The sequence below is a fragment of the Medicago truncatula genome, chromosome 4, assembly GCF_003473485.1.
Source record: "Medicago truncatula cultivar Jemalong A17 chromosome 4, MtrunA17r5.0-ANR, whole genome shotgun sequence".
Taxonomy (NCBI): Eukaryota; Viridiplantae; Streptophyta; class Magnoliopsida; order Fabales; family Fabaceae; genus Medicago; species Medicago truncatula.
The window spans coordinates 46,137,752-46,163,455 of record NC_053045.1 but is presented as its reverse complement, the minus strand read 5'-3'; the positions used below and the strand labels follow the sequence as shown (position 1 = coordinate 46,163,455).

Here is a 25,704-nt window from a genome sequence, read left to right as displayed (position 1 = left end):
TTTAAATACCGATATAATATGTACTACTTTGATTTGATTATTACATCCTTCCTTCAAACACGGTTAACACTAATTCACGACTTTACGTTAAAGACTTTTAAAGTAGTAAAACATTTCCAAAGATAGAACGATTAACGAAATCAAATGAATATTAAACACTCCCGACATGATCCATGACGAAATTCACGTGCATACCGCTGTTTTGCCCTTCGCATTTTCTCCTATTTCATCCATTCAACCAAGTTATTTTTTTTATTCTTCCTCGTTAAGTTACAATTTAAAACAAATATGATACCACTGAAAAACAAAAGAAACGCAAGAAAATATGTGTCTACATGCCAAAAGCTGAAAGTGATAACCAATTCTTTTGTCCTATTGTTCAATGTTCACTAGATAAATACATAAACAGAGAAGTATCCATAATTCTAAGTTTATATTTACATCATCATCAAGACAGTAAATAAACACTTAACCCAGATTGGTCCCACATATATTACTACTACTAGTACTACTAGATCATGATTCATAAATCAAGCAAACTTAGCTTAGAATCACATCACATATCATAAATGTTAGCACCACCAGAGATAGTTCACCTCTGACACTACACACCTACCTACTACTCCAGTACTAGCTCACTTCTCTCACCAACACTCACTCACATGAAATACTCTAATTCCAATTAGTCAACTCACAAACCCCACTTGTTAATCTTAAAATATCATTCTAAGCTTTTCAAATCCCAATTAACCAAAACAAATAAGGACAAGATAGTGAGTTACTCTACTCTACACTGAGCTTAAGAAGAAGAAGAAGAAGAAAAAGCAAAGAAAGAAACCAAATGGGTTTCACATTCAGCACCATGACACTAAATCTTCTTCTCCTAATAGCAATGGTAGCAACCAACATTCTCTCCCTCTACCATCTCTCCACAACTCTCCAATCCCCTAAATCCCCAAAACCACTTCCACCGATACCCGATGAACTCCTCCGTCAACTTCACACCATACGCGCCACCATCAACCACCTCACGCGCCTCCAGAACACCAACCCCAACACCAACACAAAATCATCAATCCCTTCAGATCTACTCCTCTACTCACACATCTCACCAATTGCTTCTTCTTGTCATAACCACCCTGATCTTCTTCATAAGTACATGACCTACACACCGTTCTCGATTTGTCCTTCTGATTCAGAGCTCGCTGAAAGCTTAATTCTTCGCGGTTGTCATCCTCTCCCTCGCCGGAGATGTTTCTCTCCGACGCCGAAGAAACAAACTTCGTCGAGTTCTCTTCCGAAAAATCCTTTTCCTTCTTCCTTACCTGATTCCTCTGTTATCTGGGATCGTTACTCATGTAAATCATTCGATTGTTTTAACCGTCAAAACCCTAATCTCGGATTTGAACCTTCTCGTGAAGTTTCTAAGTTTACTAGCTATAATTCTGACTTAGATCTCCCAGTTCAACAGCTTCTTCAGATCGCGAAATCAGCGAAATCAGTTTTACGTTTGGGACTTGACGTTGGTGGTGGTACCGGCTCATTTGCGGCGGCAATGAAGGTGAGGAATGTTACGGTGGTTACAACGACAATGAATGTTGTGGCGCCTTACAGTGAGGCAGTTGCGTTAAGGGGACTTGTGCCGCTTCATGTTCCGTTGCAGCAGCGGTTACCGATGTTTGACGGTGTTGTAGATATTGTTCGGTGTGGGAGGGCGGTGAATCGATGGATTCCGGTGACAATGTTGGAGTTTTTGTTGTTTGATGTTGATAGAGTGTTGAGAGGTGGAGGGTATTTGTGGTTGGATCATTTTTTTAGTAAGGGTGTGGATCTTGATAAAGTGTATAAGCCTTTGATTGCGAAAATGGGTTACAAGAAAGTGAAGTGGGCAACGGGGAATAAGACTGATGCTGGTGGTGTTAAGCATGGAGAGCTTTACTTGACTGCATTGCTTCAGAAGCCTCTCTCAAGATGAGAGTCACATTCAAAGGTAAGGGAACTAGCTATCTTTTTAATGGACTTTTATCGCTCATGCTTGAAAATCTTGATGGTTAAATATTGAGAAATTTGAAATTGATGATTCAGTAATGGTGCTAATGTGTTATTTTAGTGCTACGCGATAAGGTTTGCAAGCAAGAGTGTTGGAAGTTTTAAGGTTGACATGTTCTTAGCCATTTGCTTGCATACCATGTGGTTTGTTAACGAGTTTGAATTTGATGCATATTTTAATGATGTGTTGACACATTGATTTTTTTTTTTTTTTTTGTGGCTGTCCAAACATTTTTAATAATTTGACTATGTATGATTGTATGATAGTTTAAAATGAATGTTGCCATAGATATAGTGGTTTAATAATTTGACTATATTAGAATGATACCACTACTTCATTGCAATTAGATATGCATCGAGGATGGATAGAAGGCACGAGATTGACAACCTTAAAAGTTATCTATGTATAGTGATTTTTTTTCTTTCCCAAATGCAACACCAAGCAAAAAAGAGGTGGTGTGGTGGCGCACCTCAAAGCGGAAAATGTGTTGTGAATTATTGTAACAAAAAATTGATCACTTTCATTCCATAATTAGAAGTCATAATAATAAGGCTCATGCCAGACATGACCATCCACTTATCTTTTTCTAGTCTTCTTTTTCTTGATGGCTAGAGTGCTAGACACGTTTTAATACATTTATTTCTTACGACACCTAAGTATTAAGTCATATATATCTTTGTTATATTCAATCTCTTCAATCAAATTTCTACAAACCTTAGGTCAATAAACTTATCTTTAGCGTGATAACATGTGATCGCCAAAAAATTACAATGTTCTTCTCTTCAAAGTCGAAAATATTAGCAATACTAGTTAGGAGTCTGGAGAGTATAAGCAAAATTCGCAGGGTGGGCAAAACATCATGTAATTTTTCAGTACTAAATTTTTTATCTTCAGAGAATCATGCCTAAAATCTATTTCTACAATATCTTTTAAGATTAATTTTCCAATAAGCTGACGATTCAGCAAATCGAATGATTATTCTATTGAAAATGTGCACGATGTTTCTCCAAGACTCCAACACTGTCAATTTTGATTTTATTCTCCAAATTCCCAAGTAGATGCAACCATATATTGAGAATATTATTTTTGACCTTGTGGGAGATGGACATTGTGGTTTTGTGTGATTGCTCGTTGTCTCGGTGAGGATGACGTTTATTGGTCTGAAATATGTAGGGGGATTTGATTAAAGAGGTTGAAATTAACAAAGATGGATATGACTTAATATTTCGATCGTAAAGAAACAAATACATTAATAACTTGTCTGACCGTCATCAGTAAATAGAGTGTAGAAGGGTATAATTGGCTAACCATGCCTAACATAAACCTTTTTATAATGTTTAAGTATGTCATTAAGACATTAACAGGATCAATTTATTGTTATAGTCAATTACAACATGTTTTTCTCTTAGAGTTGCATCATTGCGCCACCATTGTTTGGTTTTGCAAATCCGATAACTTTTAAGGTTTGTCCATCTCGTAGCTTTCCTCCAATGCATATCTTATTGCAAAACACATGCATGTAAAACAATTTATGATAATTGCATTAAGCAGTATCATTATTTGTTTGGACAATCAAATTCTTCTTCTCCCAAAAGACGTCATAAACCAATTTCTTAGAGCTCTAACTCTGATACCATCTTAGAATTTGGGTTGAACTGATTCAATTCTTACAAAACCAATTTAATAGGCGAAGCAAAGACTGCTCACCACTTATAAACACATTTTCAGGCCGTATCTCATCTAATGTCAGGCTCTTTATTGTTTTCTTATGAAAATGAAAATCTCATATGAGATAAATGGGAAGGATACGAGTATAAGATTTTAATTGTGTGAAAAATGGATCCACCATAGCAACTAAATTTAAAAGAATGCGAGTATGAAAAGTCAAGTGTTCTCTTTACTTGCTTGGTTGGGTAGAATAGTTGAAAGAAAGGAATTGGTATTTTGTGCTGACATTTCTGTTATATAAAAAAACATAAAAAACCACTTTGTGAAGTAGTTCTGAATTAAAAAATGTGATGGATAAATTTAGTATTTAGAATAAAATAGCGTATCAGCTCATTTTTTATGTCATTTTAGAGACTTTTGGTATTGTCATTTCCACTATTGCAGTTCCATCAGGTTATTTTTTATGCAAACCAAATGATAGTAATGCTTGTTTTTGAGTTCACTTCCCTCGTATTGACTCCCGCCCCTTGCACTTCTGTTGGAAGTTGAAACAAACATGGGTATGTTTGTTTAAGATTCTTCTTCCAACTTCAAAGGGCCATTTGTCCCGATAGAGAAAATTTCTGATTTTGCATTTGGTATCTCAATGTGTGTTGTGGCACTACTCTATTAGATGTTAGTAAAATAGGTCAGTAGATGTTCTGTTAAATTATACAAGTGAATTGCAGACATCAATTATCAATTTTAATGTATCACTACAATTTCCTAAAGTGGGTTGAATGTGGTGTGTTATTTCCTGTTTATAGTTATATTATTCTGCAACTTCCTTTTCTGTCTCTGATCCAGTGGAATTTTCCCTCCTTTTCTGTGTATGCAGTTCGATATATGCTGTAAGGAAGATTAACATGCCAGTTCATCCCGATATCCTTTGGTCTGGATTTTAATGGGGAGCTTAACGAAGAGTTTTCATGTCCAATGTGATCCATCATCTCAATGTTGTAAAAAAAAGAATCAACACATGGGAAGAAAGTAGAAGGAAGTCAAGCACAGGTGCATATCCGTGTGGACTTGGGAACTGGTGGGGGAAAATAGTATTTATGATAGTTTTTGCTTCTTCTTTTATTAAATTAAATAAACTGTGCTATCCCAATATTTGTTTTGGAATAAATTCAATAAACGTCTTTTTCTGATTCGTGTTCACTTTCCGTGTAGTTTTTGCTGCTTGCGATTGAGCGATCGACTGAACCTTTGAACATCCCTTTTTAGTTTGCCTTGAAAAATTTAACCTTAAATTACGATTTTTTAATCATAAAAAAATTATTTTTTCTTTAAACTCGGTATGTGGCCAAAAGAGAAGACTGACTAATCTGATGAGTCCGAATTCACCAGCCACTTGTGGGGAGGAAAACTTTGTATGAACCAACCTGCTGAAATTGGCACCGGCGTAATCAATCCTGACATCTTAAGGGGAACAAAACTTAAGACCTTAATATTATATTTGTATAAAGAAGACATGGGGCTAGCTAGAGCCTAGAGATGTCACTACGTGCTAAAGAATAAGCAGCCTACGCCTACTATGCTTGCCTCCAAGTAAACTACGAGAATTTACAAAAAATGATCTGCTACAAATCGGTTCCTTCAAAAAGAAAATGCTACAAATTGGTATATTTATAGGATTTCAAATAAAATCCTAATATACCATTTTTTTTAATAGAAAAATACTAATATACATTGATTACACAATCTTATAATATCAAATTTGCCGATATGATCTTAAAAAACGGATTGTTTGCATTCGTTTTCTATTTTTCTATTTTTTTTGGATAACTTTTATTTTCTAATTTAGAATGATCAGGATCCTCATCGTGGGAAATGTTAAGCATTAAGTACTTTTTGGATTAAATAACCAAAAAAACGATATTAATAATGGATATTGAAGTGTGAAATGAAAGATTGTGTCATGTGAGCAGGTGGCTCTCTAGTAGACACTTTCATTCGTTCATTCATCTATAATAAATACAAGTGATTCTCTCATCAAACAAACCTTAACTCTGTCGTTTCCAAACTACTACATTTCTGAGGTACGCAGGTAACGCAACTCAAGCCTTTCCATGATCTTCTCTTCTTTTCATTGATCACACTACACAAAATTAAAAATTTTAATATCTCTTTGTTATTGCAATTGAACTTGCATCAACGGTATTAATATTATTGCATTACAACGTGACTGTGATTTAACATCTTGATCATCATTGTATATTATCTTGCTCTTTTTAATATTGCTGTGCCTATGCATTTTGCAAACTCTTCCTGCCTTGTTTATTGTAAGCTTGATTGAATTCATCAAAGGCTTCCTAAAGACTACTTTGATCATTATTATACTTATATCTGATTGCATAATTCTCTTGTAGTACTATCATGTCCGAATTTTATATGAAAATAATACATTTGTTGCAATCTGCACCTGTTTAATATTTCTTTAATCAACAATTAGTTAATTACTAGTAACTATTTTCCTGACAGATCAATATGTGTTCTGTATCTGGAGTTTTGGTATTTTCATTGGCCATATTTCTCCTTCTGATTGGCACACCATGCTCAAGTTCTTTTGTGAAGACTGAAGATAAGATAAAATCAGCTGTTTTTTTGTCCCCGAAATTTGAGCTAGGACCTGGATCAGTTGTCAATAGATATTATTATGATATTGATTTTCCAAGAGGCCATATAGCAATCAAGGATTTCCATGCTGAAGTAGTTGATGAATCTGGAAATCCTATACCTCTCCATGAAACTTATCTCCATCATTGGGTTGTTGGAAGATATCATCAAAGAAAACATGTTACACACACAGAAAATGATAGCCACATGATGCTACAAAACTCTGATCATGTTCTTGTGAGAAACAGTGGCATATGCCAGGGAAATTATCTTGGACAATACTTTGGCCTTGGATCCGAAACAAGAGGAACACTGACAGATATTCCGGACCCTTTTGGTATAGAGGTAGGTAATCCTGCAGAGGTTCCAGAAGGGTTTGATGAGAAATGGATGGTTAATGTTCATGCCATCGATACACGAGGTGCAGAGGATAAGTTAGGGTGCACCGAGTGTAAGTGCGAGCTTTATAATGTTACGGTGGATGAGTACGGAAGGTCTGTAAGGCCTGATTATAAAGGAGGTATGTTATGTTGTTATGATCATACACGGTGCAAGTTGAAGGAAGGTTTTGAGGGTCCAAAGAGAAACCTCTACTTAAGATACACAGTGAAATGGGTTGATTGGGATGATTTTATAGTGCCTGTTAAGATATATATAATTGATGTTACTGATACTTTGAAACCATCAGATGATTCAAAAGAATTGAACTCAGACCATGATTGCAAGGTAAGTAAATTCATTAAGAAACATTTAGTTTGTGGAATGGTGACGGTTGTGATGATTGCTTGAATTAATGTAGAGTGAGAGTCTATCAACTGCAGGGAATCCATATTTGTTGTTTGTTTATCTCAATCTTAGTTTAACTCTTAAAACATATATAACACTAGTCCATTAAGTTGTTGGGTATAATGCGAGCAACATAGATTTCTTTGTTTCAGGTTGAGTATGAAGTTAAATCTTGCAGCATAGATCAAAAGGAGGGAAATGGGTGTGTTCATGTAAAAAGGACAAGTCTCCCACTACAAACCGGTGGCTATGTGATCTATGGTGTTGCTCATCAGCATTCAGGTGGAATTGGATCAACCCTATTTGGACAGGTAATTTGCAATAGTCACAGTACATATAGATTGCAGTAATTCTTAAATACTTGGAAGGGTCTAATCAATAATGATTCTGCCTCTTAAGAGGGATTCCATATTTACACTCAATATAGCACCGACACTTGAGATTAAAGATGTGTAACACGTGTCGGACACCGAGACAATATTGGCATTTTTTATCATATATAATCACCTCTATTTGATCATGTAATAGTTTTCGATAGAGGGTAACAAATGTTTAATAAAGAAGAGAATGGTGTCATATATTTGCAATTTAGTACCATCGATGTTTCTTATACATTTGACCCAGAAGTTAAACATTGTATTTGTATATTAGCTTGTTTTGTGAAATTTGTGGATTATGTTTTCAGGATGGGAGGGTTATATGTTCTTCTATACCAAATTACGGAAAGGGAAGTGAAGCAGGAAATGAATCAGGCTACATTGTAGGAATGTCCACATGTTATCCTAAACCAGGTTCTGTTAAGATAATTGATGGTGAAACTTTGACTCTAGAGTCTAACTACAACAGCACCAAGGAGCACACCGGAGTAATGGGGCTTTTCTACATATTGGTGGCAGAACAGCTCCCATATCAACAACTCAGACTTTTTTCTCGTTCTTCTTTTGTCGCCGACGTAAATTTTTCTGATAGTTAGTTACATATATGATGATATAAGTGGCGTGTCATTGATGGTATTATGGTAAGATATGATCGATTTATCAAAGATGAATAAAGACATGATTGGAAAGGGTAACTGAATAATTACACTTCTCTGTGTATTCTGCTAGATATAGGAGAAAAACAAATTTGTATTTTTGGCTTAATTCACTATTTTTTGGTTCATATGGCTGACCCAGCATATAAAGCGACAATATACTATATGAGGTGCAGAGGGATCACCTACTGCAGAATCCTGATCATAGATTAAAATAAAGAAAGAAAGTATAAAGAGGGAAGGGTGATTAAACCAAAACCCTCTAGAAAAACAAAAGCGGAAAAAGAACTAAAACAGTTAAAAGGCCTAAAAAGTATGAAAGTGAACTCCCATCAAAGAACTAGCGATGCGAACAGCTGGAATCACCCATCTTGAACCCTTTGCTCGTATGAGGCTGCTGCGTCTTGTTCTCCCTCTTTCTATGTTCCACCAATTGAAATGGCTGACTTGTGTTTCCTGTCAAATCAACAGTATCTTCTTTCTGACCCATGTTAAACGAGGAATCACTTAGAAAATCCATAGCTTGTTGGGTTACGGTAGGAATAAGCCCTTAAAACTTGCATTTCATGAATTACATTAGCACTAAAGTTTGACAAGTTAGAGTCTGTCACAACTATGGAACTATCAGTTCCCAATTCCTGCTCAAATTCACTTCGTGTGTGATCCTGACTGTAGTCCATATTGGTCGCCGCATCACACCAAGGGACATTGATACACAAAGAATTCCTCTGTTGGTCCCCGTTATGTTTCACAATCTCACAATCATGAACTAAGGTGTGTTTCACCTGCACAGGCTGCACAAGAAGAGTTTCAACAGCTATAGAAAATGCCTCTTCCACCAACTCAATAGCATCTCCCACATGCACAATAATTGTCATATATTTGGACCTTATTATATCTAAGATAAGTGGGTCCTCATCTACAACAATTTTGCTACATCGTGTTGGTTGCACAATATCATTAGTCAATTGTTGCAAGACAATCTGAGGCTAAGTTTGTGCAGCCTCATGTTGTCTAGCCCGCTGAGGATGTTGCACAGTATCGTCACGAGATAATGTCTTACCCTTGCAAACCTTTTCATTTCCAGCTTGGAATGCATCTCCTTATAGTTTCTATTTTCAACTTTTTGTTTCTTAGCAACCTAGTTGGAAACATTCTGATTTTTATGCAACCACTTACATCGACCAATGTCATGACCAATTGTAGCACAATTGTGACAATAATCAGGAAGCCATTCATAATAAATTAATATAAACATATATTGTGAATTACTCTTTCTTTTAATAGGATATTATTGTACTAGATATTTATCTTTCTAAATTTTAAGATGTTTTTTCCCCTCAAATACCAATTTTTAATCATCATACAAGTGAGTATAAAAATATTTAATATAAAATAATATTTAAAATATAATATTAAGATTAAAAAATGAATAAAAAGTCGTGATCTTGATTTTTTTTTTCCCTTTCTTTCTATGAGAGGAAGTGTTATATAAAATGTATATATTTTAGGGTCTTGTTAACTGGACCTTAAAGATAGATATTAAAGAATATAAAAGTATAAATTTTGTATTTTTTTTTGTTTTTTTGACAAAGTATAAATTTTGTATTGAAATGAAAAATTTGTAAACTTTAAAGAATTAAATGTACATATCTTTCATAATTATATATTCTAAATTGAATTTCTTAGCATGTAACTTTAGAACACATCTTATGGATGACAATTGGACTCGTACCTAATAGATACCCATAAAAATATTCACAATGAATAGGGTAAAAATCTACATTATCAATTAGATACGGGAGATAAGCTATGAAATTCAGTTAAAAATCTTGTTCATGATCTTGTTTGTAATTGAGTTGCAACTGCCCAAGACATATAGAGGAAATCCACAATGCACATCAGAAGCATAATTTGATCCATCCTCTTGGACGACTCAAACTCAATGTAGATGGATCATATTTTACCAGCGTCGGAAGCTTGGCTTGTGGTGGCTTGATTCGTGACCAACAAGGTAAATTTGTGTATGATTTTATGCTTTAAATTACCTCTTCAAATAAACTTTCAACTGAGCCGTGGACAATTCTTTCCGGCTTTGGACTTGTTCAATCTCAGCACCTAATACACGTGTTAATTGAATTTGATTTCAAAGTAGCGATGAATACGATTCAACATGGTTATACCAATATTTCTTATCTGCCATGTACTTGCACCATACTCCAAATATGCACTTGAGTTATATCATATTAACTGCGATGCAAATAAATGTGCAAACCATCTTGCATATCGAGCTCATTCTACTTAGCTGTAATAGAGAAATCTTTGTTAGATATTCTCATATGTAATGATTCCCTTGGTGCAAATTCCATCCGTTTGAGTAGTTAATGCAATTCCATTATTAGAAAGAAAAAAAGAAATTCTTTTTGACGACTACAAGAAAAAGATATAATTATATCAAAAGCTAAAAACATTCATTCTTTCTCTATATATAAAAAGAAAATGCAATTAAAAAGAGGTAAAAATATAATATAATATACTAATACTTTTTTTACAAACAAATAATATAATACATGTGATATGATATTTTCAAAGCCCATAATAAGAAATACATGTGATATAATACATGTAATATAATATCAACAATTGAATTTATTTATGAAACATTGACATAGACTTTCCCATTACTTTGAGCGGTACAAGTATAGACCTATATTAAAATGAAAGAATGAAGAAGTCATGCTAATAATAAATTCTGATATTGCTTTCCCGAGTGTGAAATGAAAGATTGTGAAGAACATTATCATGTGATGATGATGAGGTGGGTCTCAGGTACATTTTCTATATAAAAATACTTCGAATAGTAGCTAGTTTTCTCGTCAAACAAAGCTCAACTCTGCCATTTCCAAACTATCTTTCTGAGGAACGCAACTCAAGCCATTCCATCTTCTCTTCTGCATGCTTTTGCTCCGTATTGATTGTGTTCAAACTATGTTTTTTCATGCATATTTGTGTAGTTTATCTTGCCTTTTTTAATATTGTTGTGCATGTGCAATTTGCAAACATTGTCTTCCTTGTTTAATGAAAGCTTGATTCTGCATCTGTTTAATATTTCTTTAATAAAAAATTAGTTAATTACTTGTAAATATTTTTCTGGCAGATCATCAACATGTGGTTTGTACCTAGAGATTTTGAATTGTCAGTAGCAATACTTCTATTATTGTTTGGCACACCATGCTTAAGTTCTTTTGAGAAGACTGAAAATAAAATAAAATCAGCTGTTTTTCTGTCCCCTAAGTTTGAACTTGGACCTGGATCAGTTATCAATAGATTTTATTATTATATTGATTTTCCAAGTGATCATATAGCACTCAAGAGTTTCAATGCTGAAGTTGTTGATGAAGATGGTAATCCTATACCCCTCCATGAAACCTATCTCCATCATTGGCTTGTTGAATGACATTATCAAAGAAAATATGTCACACACACAGAAGATGGTAGCCACATGATGCTTCAAAACTATGATCATGTTCTTGTAAGGAACAGTGGCATATGCCAGGGAAATACCATTCCACAATACTTTGGCCTTGGATCAGAAACACGAGGAACGACAACAGATATTCCAGATCCTTTTGGTATAGAGACAGGTAGTCCTGAAGAGATTCCAGAAGGGTTTGAGGAGAAATGGTTGCTTAATGTTCATGCCATCGATACGCGTGGCACAGAGGATAAATTAGGGTGCACTGAATGTAAGTGTGACCTTTATAATGTTACAGTGGATGAGTATGGAAAATCTATTAGGCCAGATTATAAAGGAGGTTTGTTATGTTGTTATGATTCTACACGGTGCAAGTTGAAGGAAGGTTTCGAAGGACCTAAGAGAAGCCTTTACTTAAGATGCACAGTAAAGTGGGTTGATTGGGATGATTTTATAGTGCCCGTTAAGATATATATAATTGATGTCACTGGTAGTTTGAAACTATCAGATGATTCAAAAGGAATGAAATCAGATCATGATTGCAAGGTAAATGCATTCATCAAGAAACATTTAGTTTGTGGAAATAGATTCCGTGTAGTAGAATATACTCAGCATTTAGTTAGTCAATTAATCAGTGATTGTTGCGATGATTGCCTGAATGTAGAGTTTCACGACTGCAGGGAATCCATGCTCATTGTTTGTTTTTCTCAATCTTAGTTTAACTCTTAAAACATATATAACACTAGTCCAGTAGTTTGTTAGGTATATTGCGAGCAACGTAGATTTCTTTGTTTCAGGTTGAGTATCAGTTGAATCTTGCAGCACAGATCAATAGGAGGGAAATGGGTGTGTTCATGTGAAAAGGACAAGTCTCCCACTACAATCTGGAAGGGTATAATCAATCATGATTCTGCCCCTTAAGAGGGATTCTATATTTACACCTAATATAGCATTGATACTTGAGATTAAAGATGTGTCGTAGTGTCGGACACCGAGACAATATTGACATTTTTTATCATATATAATCACCTCTATTTGTTCATGTAATAGTTTTCAATCAAGGGTAGAAAATGTTTAACAAAGAAGAGAATAGCATCATATATTTGCAATTTAGTACTATCAGTGTTTCTTATACTTTTGATCAAGAAGTAACCACTGTATTTTTTACATTTACTAGTTTTGTGATATTTGTGGATTATGTTTTCAGGATGGGAGGGTTATATGTTCTTCTATACCAAGTTATGGAACCGGAAATGAAGCAGGAAATGAGGCAACCTATATTGTAGGAATGTCCACATGTTATCCTAAACCAGGTTCTGTCAAGATTATTGATGGTGAAACTTTAACCCTAGAGTCTAACTACAACAGCACCAGGGAGCACACTGGAGTAATGGGACTTTTCTACCTATTGGTGGCAGAACAACTCCCATACCAACAACTTAGACTTACTTCTCGTTCTTCTTTTGTAGTGGATGTAAAGTTTTCAGATAATTAGTTACACATATGATAATATAAATAGCGTGTCATTGATGGTATCAAAGTAAAATATGATTGATTTATCAAAGATGAATAAAGACATGATGATTGAAAAGGGTAACTGAATAATTTACATTTCTGTGTATTCAGCTAGCTATAGGAGAAAAACAAATTTGTAATTTTGGCTGAATCCACTATATTGTTTCATATGGCTATGCTAGAAGTCTGTTCTACCATGTAACAACTGTGGGAAGGAAAAAATTAGTGAAAGAAGAAGAACTGGAGGCATTGTGAAAGAGAGCAGCGAAGAAACTCCCAAAAAACCATAATAGTAAAGTAAACTTGAGAGAGAAATGTTTAGATAAGTAACCATGTTTCCCATTGAATGTGAACGATGTGAAAGAGAGCAGCAAAGAGTATGAAATGCTCTTTTAATTTATAACTTATTTGATCAACATACTGCCCATTTGACTGTGAAAAATTGGTTTGGAAAGGCTGAAAAAATGGTAGGTATTTCGTTCGCAGTGCTTACAGAATATGTATGAATGAAATTGTTGACAATATTCATTTGCATAAATCTGGTCGTTGGGACTTAATTTGGAACATTAAATCTCCCCCCAAGATAAAAAATCTCTTGTGGCGTGTGTCTGGGCTGTTTCGTTTCCCCACTCGAGCACAACGTAGTAGTAGAGGTGTGTCTTGTCCAACCGAATGTGTAATTTGTAGAAATAATTACGAGGACATCATTCATGTTTTATTGGAATGCTTGAGTGCTGTGCAAGTTTGGCATGCCGTGAATTTATGGGATAAGATTGATCGTGTGCTTCGTCAGGATTATAATATGAATTCTGTTATTTTTACTTTGTAGCAACAACTTACTCCAATACAGAGTGAAAATTTTGCAGCAATACTATGGAGCCTATGGGAACACAGAAACCTGAAACTTTGGCAACAAACTAACGAGACTAATGTGCAGGTTATAGAGCGTGCAAAGTAGTTGATGGATGAATGGAGACATGCACAAGTCATTCGTTTAGGTAGTGTAACTCCCTCTAGTTCTGATCCACATGGGCCGACTCTTATAGCTTGGTAACAATGGGTAAAACCGGCCCCTAGAAGGTATAAATGAAAAATAGATGCCTCGTTCTCCTCGTCGCTTAATAAGGTAGGACTTGGAATGTCTTAGAGGCGAAGAGGGTAATTTTATGCTTGCAAAAAGTACCTGGTTCTCCCCGCTTTGTGACGTCAATGCGGGTGAAGCAATGAGTTTATGTACGACACTTGATTGGGTGGCAAACCTTCAGTTTGATAATGTAGACTTTGTGTTAGATTCTAAGAAGGTTGTTGATTCCTTTAGAACATGTATAAATGATGTCACTGAGTTCGGTTGTATTATATATGTCTGTAAGCAATTGTTTCAAAACAATTTTCTAAATTCTCATGTCAAGTTTAGGCAGAGGCAAGCTAACAGGGTCGCTCATGAACTATCAAAGATAGCATATGTAATGCTAGCTCCCACCTCTACAATGATGTACTGTCATGTATCTGGTCCATGATTTATAATGAAATGAATTGAGTTTGTTTCTTTAAAAAAAAAAAGATAAATATAACGTTTTCCATCACCACTTAAAAATGAGATCGGTTATGGTGCATAAATCCCAACATAATTGTTTCCTACACCCCCAAAGAAAACCAAACAAAACAAAACAAACAAAACGTGAAAACAAACTGAATTATCACCGTCGTTCATCATCATCACCACTGGAATCTTCAATCTCATCATCAACACCGTCATTGATCATCATCACCGTACCGGAATGCCAAAACCATTTTGCTGTGTAAATGGTTTCTGTGAGTTGTACTACAAACCCATTTTGTTGTGGAAATGGTTTCCAGAATCTTAAATCTCATCATCAACACCGTCGTTCATCATCATCACTGTTAGCATCACCGTACCGGAATGCCAAAACCATTTTGCCGTGGAAAACCATTAGATCTACTTAATGGTTTCCGGCAGTTGTACTCCAAAACTATTAGATGTACTTAATGGTTTCCAGCAGTAAATCCCGCCCATGGGTGCGGAAATTCGTGCAGTTATGGTGAAAATCACGAACCCGAATCCACAGTTCCACCTCCAAACCCAGAACCATCACAACCCACTTCAGAACTCCCCAAGAACACGAAGAAGTAGCTAGCGAGACAGCAGAGATGGGAAGCAAAGAAAGCATATAAGAAAGCGGCGGCGAAGGAGCAGAAGAAGAAGGAAATCGAACGCAAACGAAAGGAATGGGAACAAAGTTAAAACCTAGATCTACACTGTTTGGTTGTTTATCTCTGAAAACCGAGTCTGAAGTTGGATTATAGAAGGAAAATGATTTTTAAAAGTGAATTTTTTTTTGAAATCGGAGCCATTTCCTAATACTCCGGCGGCGCCACCGCTGCCCTAGGGCGGCCGGAGGTGTGTAGAAGATGAAACTTCATCCCAGATCAGTTTCTTAGAGAGAGTGAGAGAAAATTTGTTTTTCAAAAGAGTAGAGAGAGAAATGACAAACACAAAATAAAAGAAATCTGATGGTTGTGAAGTGTTTATGAACTGTGCAGAAGGAAATGGCTTATGCACCATAACTTTTGTCCTTGCTTAAAAATTCAACTCTGAAACTCTAAGACAAATGACATAACCGGTTATAACCAAGGTTAAGTTAGATAAACCTCACTTTGACTTACCTACCTCCAAGATAAACTAAAAAATGTTGCTGTAATACATCATGGCTGACCCAGCACATAAAAACGACAGCATACTTTTTTTGAAGAGGCAAAGAAATAAATATATTAATACTATCTATTAAGAACAAGAAATGCTTAAGATAGATTAGCAAAAAAATAAAAAAGAAATGCTTAAGATAGAACTTAAGCCACAAAGACTACAACATACTTCAAAGAACTTAAGAGTCGTTTCCAGATTATCTTTCTGAGGTACACAACTTAATTTCATGTTCTTTTCTTTTACATGCTCCTGCTGCCAATTTCATGTTTCTAAAAAACATGTTTGGTTCCTTCAAAAAAAAAGAAAAAATGTTTGGTCAAAACATGTTTGGTCATAAGTTTATGTCATAATTAAGGTTTTAAAAATATTCTTTGCAAACAGCAGTCAAAACATTAAATTTTTTAACGTCTCTTTGTGATTTATTTTCTACCTCTAGATTTACCTGTTGATCATTATACTCATCTCTGATTGCCTTCTCTTGAAGTATCTTGTCAGAAAATTTTATGAAAATAATACAATTGTTGCAATCTGTATCTATTTAATATTTCTTTAATCAACATTTAGTGAATCACTAATAAATATTTTTCTGGCAGATCAACATGTGGTTTGTACCTAGAGAGTTTCATTTTTCAGTGGCAATACTTCTGCTATTGTTTGGCTCACCATGCTTAAGTTCTTTTTTGAATGCTGAAAATAAAATAAAATCAGCTGTATTTTTGTCCCCAAAATTCGAGTTAGGACCTGGATCAGTTATCAATAAAGAATATTATGATATTGATTTTCCAAGAGGTCATATTGCACTCAAGAGTTTCAATGCTGAAGTAGTTGATGAAGTTGGTAATCCTATACCTCTCCATGAAACTTATCTCCATCATTGGGGTGTTGGAAGATATCATCAAAGTAAACATGTCACACACACAAGAAATGATGGCAAAAGGATGCTTCAAAGTTCTAATATTGTGAAAGTGAGGAACAGTGGCATATGTCAGGGAAATACTCTTGGACAATACTTTGGCATTGGATCCGAAACACGAGGAACAGCAACAGATATTCCGGATCCTTTTGGTATAGAGATAGGTAATCCTGCAGAGGTTTCAGAAGGGTCCGAGGATAAATGGGTGCTTAATGTTCATGCCATTGATACACGTGGCGTAGAGGATAAGTTAGGGTGCACTGAGTGTAAGTGCGAGCTTTATAATGTTACGGTGGATGAATATGGAAGGTCTATAAGGCCAGATTATAAAGGAGGTTGGTTATGTTGTTATGATTGTACACAGTGCAAGTTGAAGGAAGGTTTTGAGGGTCCAAAGAGAAGCCTCTACTTAAGATACACTGTTAAATGGGTTGATTGGGATGATTTTATAGTGCCTCTTAAGATATATGTAATTGATGTTACCGATAGTATGAAACAATCAGATAACTCAAAAGGAACGAACTTTGATCATGATTGCAAGGTAAATGAATTCATCAAGAAACACACAGTCAATGCATCAATGAATGTTGGATCAAGACCAGTCAGTTCACAAAATATACGAATATTGATTATTTTGATTAAAATCCAAAATACCGAGCTTGAAATCTAGGACCTTCTGATCTTTGGTCCAACAGTCTGTGCTGATTGCGTGAATGTAGAGTCTCTCGGCTGCTAGGAATCCAAATTAGTAATTTATTTGTCTCAATCTCGATTTAACTCTTAAATGTAACACTAGCCCATTGTTGGGTATCATAGTGAGCAACATGGATTTCTTTGTTTCAGATTGAGTATCAAGTTGAATCTTGCAGCACAGACCATAGGGAGGAAAATGGGTGTGTTCATGTGAAGAGGACAAGTCTCCCATTTCAAACTGGTGGATATGTGATCTATGGTGTTGCACATCAGCATTCAGGTGGAATTGGATCCACCCTATATGGACAGGTAATTTCCAATAGTTAAAGATAGATTATACTAATTCTTAAATACTTGGAAGTACCGACACTTGAGATTAAAGATGTATAGTCGGACTCCGAGACAACACTACTTTGTGATTATATATAATCCCTTCTATTTGTTCATGTAATAGTTTTCGATTGAGGTTAGCAAATGTTTAATTAACAAGTAAATGGTGTGAATAATTAGCAGTTGAGGACTATCGGTGCTTGTTTTCATTGTATACTGGTTTGTTTAAGAAGTTAAACATGGTATAATAGATCAATAACTTGTTTTGTGAAATTGATGGATTATGTTTTCAGGATGGGAGGGTTATATGTTCTTCCAAACCAAGTTATGGAAATGGAAGCGAAGCAGGAAATGAAGTGGGATACATTGTAGGAATGTCCACATGTTATCCTAAACCAGGTTCAATCAAGATTATTGATGGTGAAACTTTAACTCTAGAGTCTAACTACAACAATAGCCAAGAACACACTGGTGTAATGGGATTTTTCTACCTATTGGTGGCAGAACATTCTACTCGTTCTTCATTTTTTATGGACAAATAATATACTTTTAGATAATTAGTTACTTAAATCATAATATAAATGGCGTGTCATTGATGGTATCAAAGTAAAATATGAGTGATTAATTGTTAAGGGCAACCGAATACTTACACTTCTCTCTATTCAGCTAGCTATGTGATAATGTGAGAAGTTTGTTCTACCATGTACCTGCTTCATTGCAATTGTAATGCAAAAGGGACTTCCATTTAGTATGAAATGTATCTGATTAGAGTCCTAATTGTGAGCTGATGAAGAAGCTCCATTTGGCTTGAAAGGGAAAGCTATGCTTACGAAAACATACGTCAACAGTAACCAATTTTGCCACAATACATTGCTTTAGGTTATTTTTGCTTAGGTCCTTTTTTTATGGTATCAGTATGGATGTTTAATGGGGCCATATAAGCTCTACCACGTCATTAATGGATAGACCACAAACCTAAATCCAAAAATGCTATGAGGATGAAAAATTCAGAAAAAAAAAAAAAAAAAGTGAATTTGGGTGACCAAAAGTACATTTAAGCCAACATAATTTATGCAATTTTCATATCCTAATGAGATTAGAAAAAGTGAATTTTCTAAGTGTAGTTTGAAGTAGACAAATTGCATTTAAAACAGAAGTACTTTTTCATAACCTAATGTACTTTCATTTATGTAATTGGTGCAAGGTTTAATTATTTAAGTGTGGCTGCAAGTTTTTGGGAAAGGATTTGTGCAGGGTCTCTCATTAGAGTGATCTGCATAATTATGTAGGTTGAGTCTTGTATGTGTGATTGGAGAATGGCACAATTTGTTAAAGTGATTGCGTGCTACAATGAACGTAGTAATCGTTGGGATGCTTTGTTTTCGTAATTTGTTTTTTTGCTTAGTCAGCTTAAATCTGTTAGATTTTCCTCGCATCTTGTATTTGAGGACATTTATTTTAAAGTAAATGGTAACTTGTGCCGGAAGGCATAACTTGTACCTTAAAGATACATGATAAAAAATTAAACATTTTGTCAAAAAAAAAAAAAAAAAAATTAAAGTAGAAATGTAATCTTGAAAACACAAGTTAGCGTGACACTTTTTTTTAATTATAAGTTGTTTTTGTCTTTGAAAATGAAAAATGTAAAACAAATTAAGTTTGACTTCAAACATACTTTTTTTGTTCTCTATTTTTCATTTGAGGGATTTCATTCACCAAATTATCTTATATAGTACTTTTTATAATTAGAAGTTGAAAAGAACTTTTGACAGATATATTATTCAAATAAGTTATGTTATACTTTTGGTATGTTTTGATGTTTTTCAATAGTATTCATCTCTGGTCCAATTGTGCCTCTGACTTTCTCACTTCTATTTGATTTTTGTACCCTGGAAAATGTTGATGATTCGATTTATTGTCCTTTTCAAAATATTGTTTTTATTTCCTAACAAAATTGTCTACCTCCTTGTAGTTGTCGCTCTAAAACGTCATGGCTGACCCAGCATATAAAAGTGACAACATAATACATAGAATTTGGTTTCCGTGTTTAATCCGTATTTGGATGTTTCAAATTATTTTATAGGGCATTTATAAATTTACCTATAATTATCCGTATTTGGTTTCCGTGTTTAATCCGTATTGTTAAAGTTTTGTCAAAAAAAAAAAAAAAAAACTTGTTAAAGTTTCTCTCAAAAATTTCTATTTTGTTAAGGTTGTATTGATAATTAGTTGTTATATTAATATTTATTATTTTGTTCAGATTTGAACCCAACATATTTAAATTCTTATTCTTTAATTTAAACTCGTTGAATTATCTAAAATTTTAATAGAGTTTCTTCTTCTAAATTTTGTTTTAAATATACTTGTAGAAATACTAAATTTTAAGATTAAACGATGAATTAAAGTTTCGTGATCTTGATGTATCTTCTGTTTTTTCATTTGAGAGGAAATGCTATATAAAATACATATATTTTATCATAATAATCGATATCATATATGCTCTAAACTCTAGAAATAAACTCCCTTCTAGTCCTTAAATAAATAAAAAAAAAAAACTCCCTTCTAATAATTTTAGAAATTTGCGATCATTGTGATTGTTGGAATTAAATTGTATAATTTATAATTTTAGGATAGACTATTTTGAATAAAAATATCAAAATTGAATTTTTAGACCGTATAATGTATACATTGTCAGTAAGTAGCGACCAATTTTTAATATCTTATACTTTAATGTTTGAAATATCAATCACAATTTCAATCGCTAAACATATTAACAACTAATTTCAATCGTCAAAAAAGAAATTTCTCATTTTTCTTTTTTTTAAATTCTAGAGTGGCCGGCTATAGCCAAACCATAACAAGTGTGTCGACTAGGTGGTGAATGCCTTAAGTTGTCGACCATAGATTTTCCAACGCATATCCAATTGAAGAAATAACAAAACAGACAAATAATTTAATCCAAATACCTCGTTTGGACTTTACTTCTCCTCCAAGTTTGAAAGGACAGATTTAGTTGAACGTTCTCACGTGATGAGGTGGCTCTTTAGTACACTTTCATTCATTAATAATCTATAAATATACTTTGAATGTTGATACCGACCTACACACACTCTAAGTTTTCGTCAAACTTTTTGAGGTACGCAATCTCTTACATGTTGTTTCTGCCTATTGCTTGTTATATCCCTATAAATTTATCCAGGTAAACCTTTTTACTTTCATCATAAAAAGTTGTCTGCTCATAAGTTTATGTTATAATTAATGTTTTAAAATTGTTCTGTGACCACCACAATTGTATTCATTCATAACATTAATTTAGATTTTAGTAGTTTATAAAAGACTTACACCCCACTTCATAAACCGATTTTGTAAGGATGAATGAAGTCTAATATAAAAATCTAATATGAAATCAGAGCATATCGATTCGGGTCACTCAGTGTTTTGGAAAAACCAAGTCCCACATAGATAGACTAAAGATAACGTCTAACGAATAGAGTTTATAAAGAGAGACACTCCTCACTCCACAAATCAGTTTTGTGTTAGATCCAACCATGCTTATTTATCTTGTTTTGGTATGTCTTTAATCAACAATTAGTTAGTTAATAACTAATAATTTCTTCCCTGACAGATCAACATGAGTTTTGTAGCTAGAGATTTGGTATTATTATGGGCAATGTTTCTGCTGTTGTTATGTATACAATGCTCAGGTTCTTCTATGAAGACTGAAGCTAAGATAAAATCAGCTGTATTTTTGTCCCCGAAATTTGAGCTAGGACCTGGATCAGTTGTCAATGGATATTATTATGATATTGGTTTTCCAAGAGGTCATGTAGCACTCAAGAGTTTCAATGCTGAAGTAGTTGACGAATCAGGGAATCCTGTACCTCTCCATGAAACTTATCTCCATCATTGGCTTGTTGTAAGATATCATCAAAGTAAACATGCAACACAAAACTCTGATAATGTGCTTATAAGGAACAGTGGCATATGTCAAGGAAATACTCTTGGACAATACTTTGGCCTTGGATCCGAAACACGTGGAACGGCGACCGATATTCCGGATCCTTTCGGTATAGAGATAGGCAATCCTGAAGAGATTCCAGAAGGGTTTCACGAAAAATGGTTGCTTAATGTTCATGCCATCGATACGCGAGGCACAAAGGATAAATTAGGGTGCACTGAGTGTAAGTGTGAGCTTTATAATGTTACAGTGGATGAATATGGAAGGTCTATTAGGCCAGATTATAAAGGAGGTTTGTTATGTTGTTATGATTCTAAACAGTGCAAGTTGAAGGAAGGTTTTGAGGGTCCAAAGAGAAGCCTCTACTTAAGATACACTGTTAAATGGGTTGATTGGGATGATTTTATAGTGCCTGTTAAGATATATATACTTGATGTTACTGATACTTTGAAACTATCAGATAATTCAAAAGGAATGAACTCAGATCATGACTGCAAGGTAAATGCATTCATTACGAAACATGTTTGTCGAAATGGGTTCCGTGTAGTTGGGATGCCCTGCATTCACGCAATCAATCCATCAGTGTACTGTTGGATCAGGATCAGACAATTCACAAAATATACAGATTTCGATTGTTCTAAAATCCAAAATACTGCAGGCATGGAATTTATTATCGTCAATCTTGATCCAACAGTTATTGTGTTACTGATTGTATGAATGTAGAGTCTCTCGACTGCAGGGAATCCATACACGTACTTTGTTTGTGTAAATCTCAATTTAACTCTAAAACATAAAACTTTGGGTATATAGTGAGCAACATGGTTTTCTTTGTTTCAGAATGAGTATCAAGTTGAATCTTGCAGCACAGACCATAAGGAGGGAAATTCCTGTGTTCATGTGAAGAGGACAAGTCTCCCATTTCAAACTGGTGGCTATATGATCTATGGTGCTGCTCATCAACATTCAGGCGGAATTGGATCAACTCTATATGGACAGGTAACTTAAGTCATTCTTAAATGCTTGGTGTCGGCTCAATGGGAATATTTTGACATTGTGACTTCAAGAGACAGAGTTCAAACCCCCTCGAGAACAATTGTATAACTGATATATCATTTTCTAATAATGATTCTTCCTCTAAAAATAAACTATAAATTATCACCTTTTTTTTTAGTCTTAGCACGTGATTGTTTTCAATTGATAGTAAGAAATGTTTAGCTAACAAGAAAATAGTTTGATTTATTAGCTATTGAGGACCGTCAATGTTTCTTTTTGTTGAGTTTATTAACACGGGTATGGTTCAAGGGCTATCTTGTAAACTTGACCTTAGTATTTATACACGAGTTGTAATATGTTAAACTAAACGGTAGACATAATTGACCGAACGCCATTATCGAATTTCGTATGTTCTCTTTTTGTGTTTTTCATATCTGTTTACTTTTGAACCGGAGTTGCTATTCTAACAATTTTACTTTTGATCAAGAAGTTAAACATTGTGTAGTGGCTTGTTTTGTGAAATTTGTGGATTATGTTTTCAGGATGGAAGGGTTATATGTTCCTCTATACCAAGTTATGGAAATGGAAGCGAAGCAGGAAATGAAGCGGGATACATTGTAGGAATGTCCACTTGTTATCCTAAACCAGGTTCTGTCAAGATTATTGATGGTGAAACTTTAACTCTAGAGTCTAACTACAACAGCACCAAGGAGCACACCGGAGTAATGGGACTTTTCTACCTATTGGTGGCAGAACAGCTCCCATACCAACACTTCAGACATTCTACTCGTTCTTCATTTTTTATGGATATAAATAATATACTTTTAGATAATTAGTTACATATATGATAATATAAGTGGAGTTTCATGGATGGTGTCAAAGTAATATATGATTGATCAAAGAAGAATAAGTTTGACAAGTGTAACTGATCAATTACACTTCTATCTGTATTCTGCTAGCTATAGGAGAAAGACAAGCTTGATGCCATTTTTGTGATATATAGTTTGTATTTTGTACTTATTCCACTCTTTTTTGTATCGTATGGCTATGCAATAAGTTTGTTCTACTATGTAGTTGCTTCATTGTAATCGTAATGTAAATCGCACTTTGTTTGATATTGGGAGCAAGAGAATTAAAGAATCCTCGATTGAACCATGCTATTGCAACGATGCCAAGGCGTGTTTCATGTCGCGAGCCCTGGACTTGTAATGGCTACTATTGAGAGGCAGTGTAGTGTAACCAAGACAGTATTGTAACTGAAACTACCAGCTAGTTAACTAACTGAGCTCTAGCCAACTAATTTTACATCCTCTTCATTATTGTTTATCAAATAGATTTTTTGACAAACAGAATGATCAATAGCAGTAAACCGCAACATACCAAATGCATATGATAGGTAACAGTAAATAAGAAGTGGCAACATAATTGAAATGCCTTGGTTTACTTATCCAAAGAAAAAGCACACGAGAACAAACTCATTTTAATCAAACTTAATTTTGAAAAACTATATTTAATTAAACTTACTTTTGTAAACTTTGTATATACCTTAACAGCAAGCCCTAAACAATGCCTTAAGTGAAAGTTGTTAGCCTTCTCCAAACTTTAAGGGTGTGTTTGGTTTAGGAGAGAAGTTATAAAGAGAGAAGTTGTGAAGAGAGAGTATAGGAAGAGAGAAATAGGTGAGAAATAGAGTAGATTTGACCTATTGTTTAGTATAAGAGATAAATGAGAGAAATAGAGAAGAGAGAAGTGTGTTAAACTTTTGAAAAGACCAAAATATCCTTACTAAACTTTAATATACAATTTTATTATATATGAATTCTTATAAAAACTGATAACTTATAATTTTTTACATTAATTTAATTAAGAAACTAAGTAATTTTTTTACAAAGAAATTTGATAACTTATTTGCTTAATTAATTATTTATTTACAATTTTACAATTTAATCGGTTAAACTATTTCATTAGAGTTAACTAACTACTAGTTTAATTTATTTATTATAATATAAGAGGATTCCAATCAAGAGGTAAAGGAAAGAGAGTTGCGTATTAGTTTTTGTTTTTACCTTGCTACAACAAAAACCATGAAAACAATACAACAGTGTTAACAAAAAAAAAAAAGGACAATAGTTTTATATTAGCCACAATACCAGGGATAGTTTTGGAAAAGAGCAAAAAAAGTTCACATCTCTACTCTATTTCTTCGCAATTCAAGAAAGAAATAAAACAGGCATGGGTTCCACCATATTTGGTCTCTCTCTTTAATCTCTATTCTCAACTAAACAGGAGAAGTTGCTTCTCTCTATCCAACTTCTCTCTTCCCTCTTTCTCTCTTTCTTATTTCTCTTCTATCAAACACAGTGTAAAACTCATCCTAGATTGCTGTTCACCTTAAAACCTCAAGTGTTTTAGTGTATGTTTAGTAAAAATAGGGGACAAAATTATTGTTAAGCCTAAAATATAAAACACTATAAATAATTAGTGTACTATTAAAAAAATTAGGTTTAGATGCAATTTTTTCTCTCTAGGTTTTTCAAGTGTTCAATTTGAAAATATACCATTTTTTCAATTATGCAATTTTGACCCCTTAAGTACCTTGTTTTTTATTCCATAGTCTCAATTTGTTTTCCTCAAATAATACACCTTGTTGGGAAATTTTGATGACTTGTAAGTTGGAAGTATTGTCATCTAGCCGAAGTGGACTTTAAAAAATCAAAACATTAAATTAATTAACTAAAAATTAATAAGAACTCAATTGCAAGTTAAATATTGAATATATACTCTTCAACAAAATTAAGAATAAATTGTCAAAAAAAAAATTACTCATTATAGAATGAGAGTTTAGTCTAGCTGAAAAATGTCGGAATTAACTATAGAAAATGAACAATTTTAAAATAGAGAAAAACA

The 25,704-nt window shown here is 34.1% G+C and overlaps 5 protein-coding genes and 1 pseudogene across 7 annotated transcripts in view; all 6 read left to right on the top strand.

Annotated features, from left to right (window-relative positions):
* Nucleotides 1-490: 490 nt before the first annotated feature.
* Nucleotides 491-4,918, top strand: LOC25493383 (uncharacterized). Its single transcript, XM_013601871.3, has 2 exons — nt 491-1,990; nt 4,596-4,918. The coding sequence occupies exon 1, from the start codon at nt 842-844 to the stop codon at nt 1,973-1,975; it is 1,134 nt and encodes a 377-aa protein (XP_013457325.1). The 5' UTR covers nt 491-841; the 3' UTR covers nt 1,976-1,990; nt 4,596-4,918.
* A 729-nt stretch (nt 4,919-5,647) lies between these two features.
* On the top strand, nt 5,648-8,323 carry LOC25493382 (uncharacterized). 2 transcript variants are annotated; one of them, XM_024781479.2, is made up of 4 exons: nt 5,648-5,799; nt 6,242-7,102; nt 7,315-7,473; nt 7,848-8,323. In XM_024781479.2, exons 2-4 carry the CDS (start codon nt 6,248-6,250, stop codon nt 8,133-8,135), a joined length of 1,302 nt encoding a protein of 433 aa, XP_024637247.1. In that variant the 5' UTR covers nt 5,648-5,799; nt 6,242-6,247; the 3' UTR covers nt 8,136-8,323. The 2 variants fall into 2 exon arrangements, with proteins under 2 accessions (XP_024637247.1, XP_013457324.1); XM_013601870.3 differs by having other exon boundaries at nt 5,649-5,807.
* Nucleotides 8,324-11,058: 2,735 nt separating this feature from the next.
* LOC25493381 (uncharacterized) lies at nt 11,059-13,361 on the top strand (annotated as a pseudogene).
* A 2,622-nt stretch (nt 13,362-15,983) lies between these two features.
* On the top strand, nt 15,984-18,602 carry LOC25493380 (uncharacterized). Its single transcript, XM_013601866.3, has 4 exons — nt 15,984-16,119; nt 16,504-17,364; nt 17,667-17,825; nt 18,140-18,602. Exons 2-4 carry the CDS (start codon nt 16,510-16,512, stop codon nt 18,386-18,388), a joined length of 1,263 nt encoding a protein of 420 aa, XP_013457320.1. The 5' UTR covers nt 15,984-16,119; nt 16,504-16,509; the 3' UTR covers nt 18,389-18,602.
* Nucleotides 15,989-25,704, top strand: part of LOC25493376 (uncharacterized) — a 32,139-nt gene continuing 22,423 nt past the window's right edge. The window contains exon 1 of the mRNA XM_024781143.2: nt 15,989-16,119. The gene's annotated coding sequence lies outside the window, so the exon portion shown is untranslated. The remainder of the gene's footprint in view (nt 16,120-25,704) is intronic.
* Nucleotides 20,824-23,914, top strand: LOC25493379 (uncharacterized). 2 transcript variants are annotated; one of them, XM_024781144.2, is made up of 4 exons: nt 20,824-20,982; nt 21,472-22,302; nt 22,642-22,800; nt 23,340-23,914. In XM_024781144.2, the coding sequence occupies exons 2-4, from the start codon at nt 21,478-21,480 to the stop codon at nt 23,631-23,633; spliced, it is 1,278 nt and encodes a 425-aa protein (XP_024636912.1). In that variant the 5' UTR covers nt 20,824-20,982; nt 21,472-21,477; the 3' UTR covers nt 23,634-23,914. The 2 variants fall into 2 exon arrangements, with proteins under 2 accessions (XP_024636912.1, XP_013457319.1); XM_013601865.3 differs by having other exon boundaries at nt 20,895-21,045.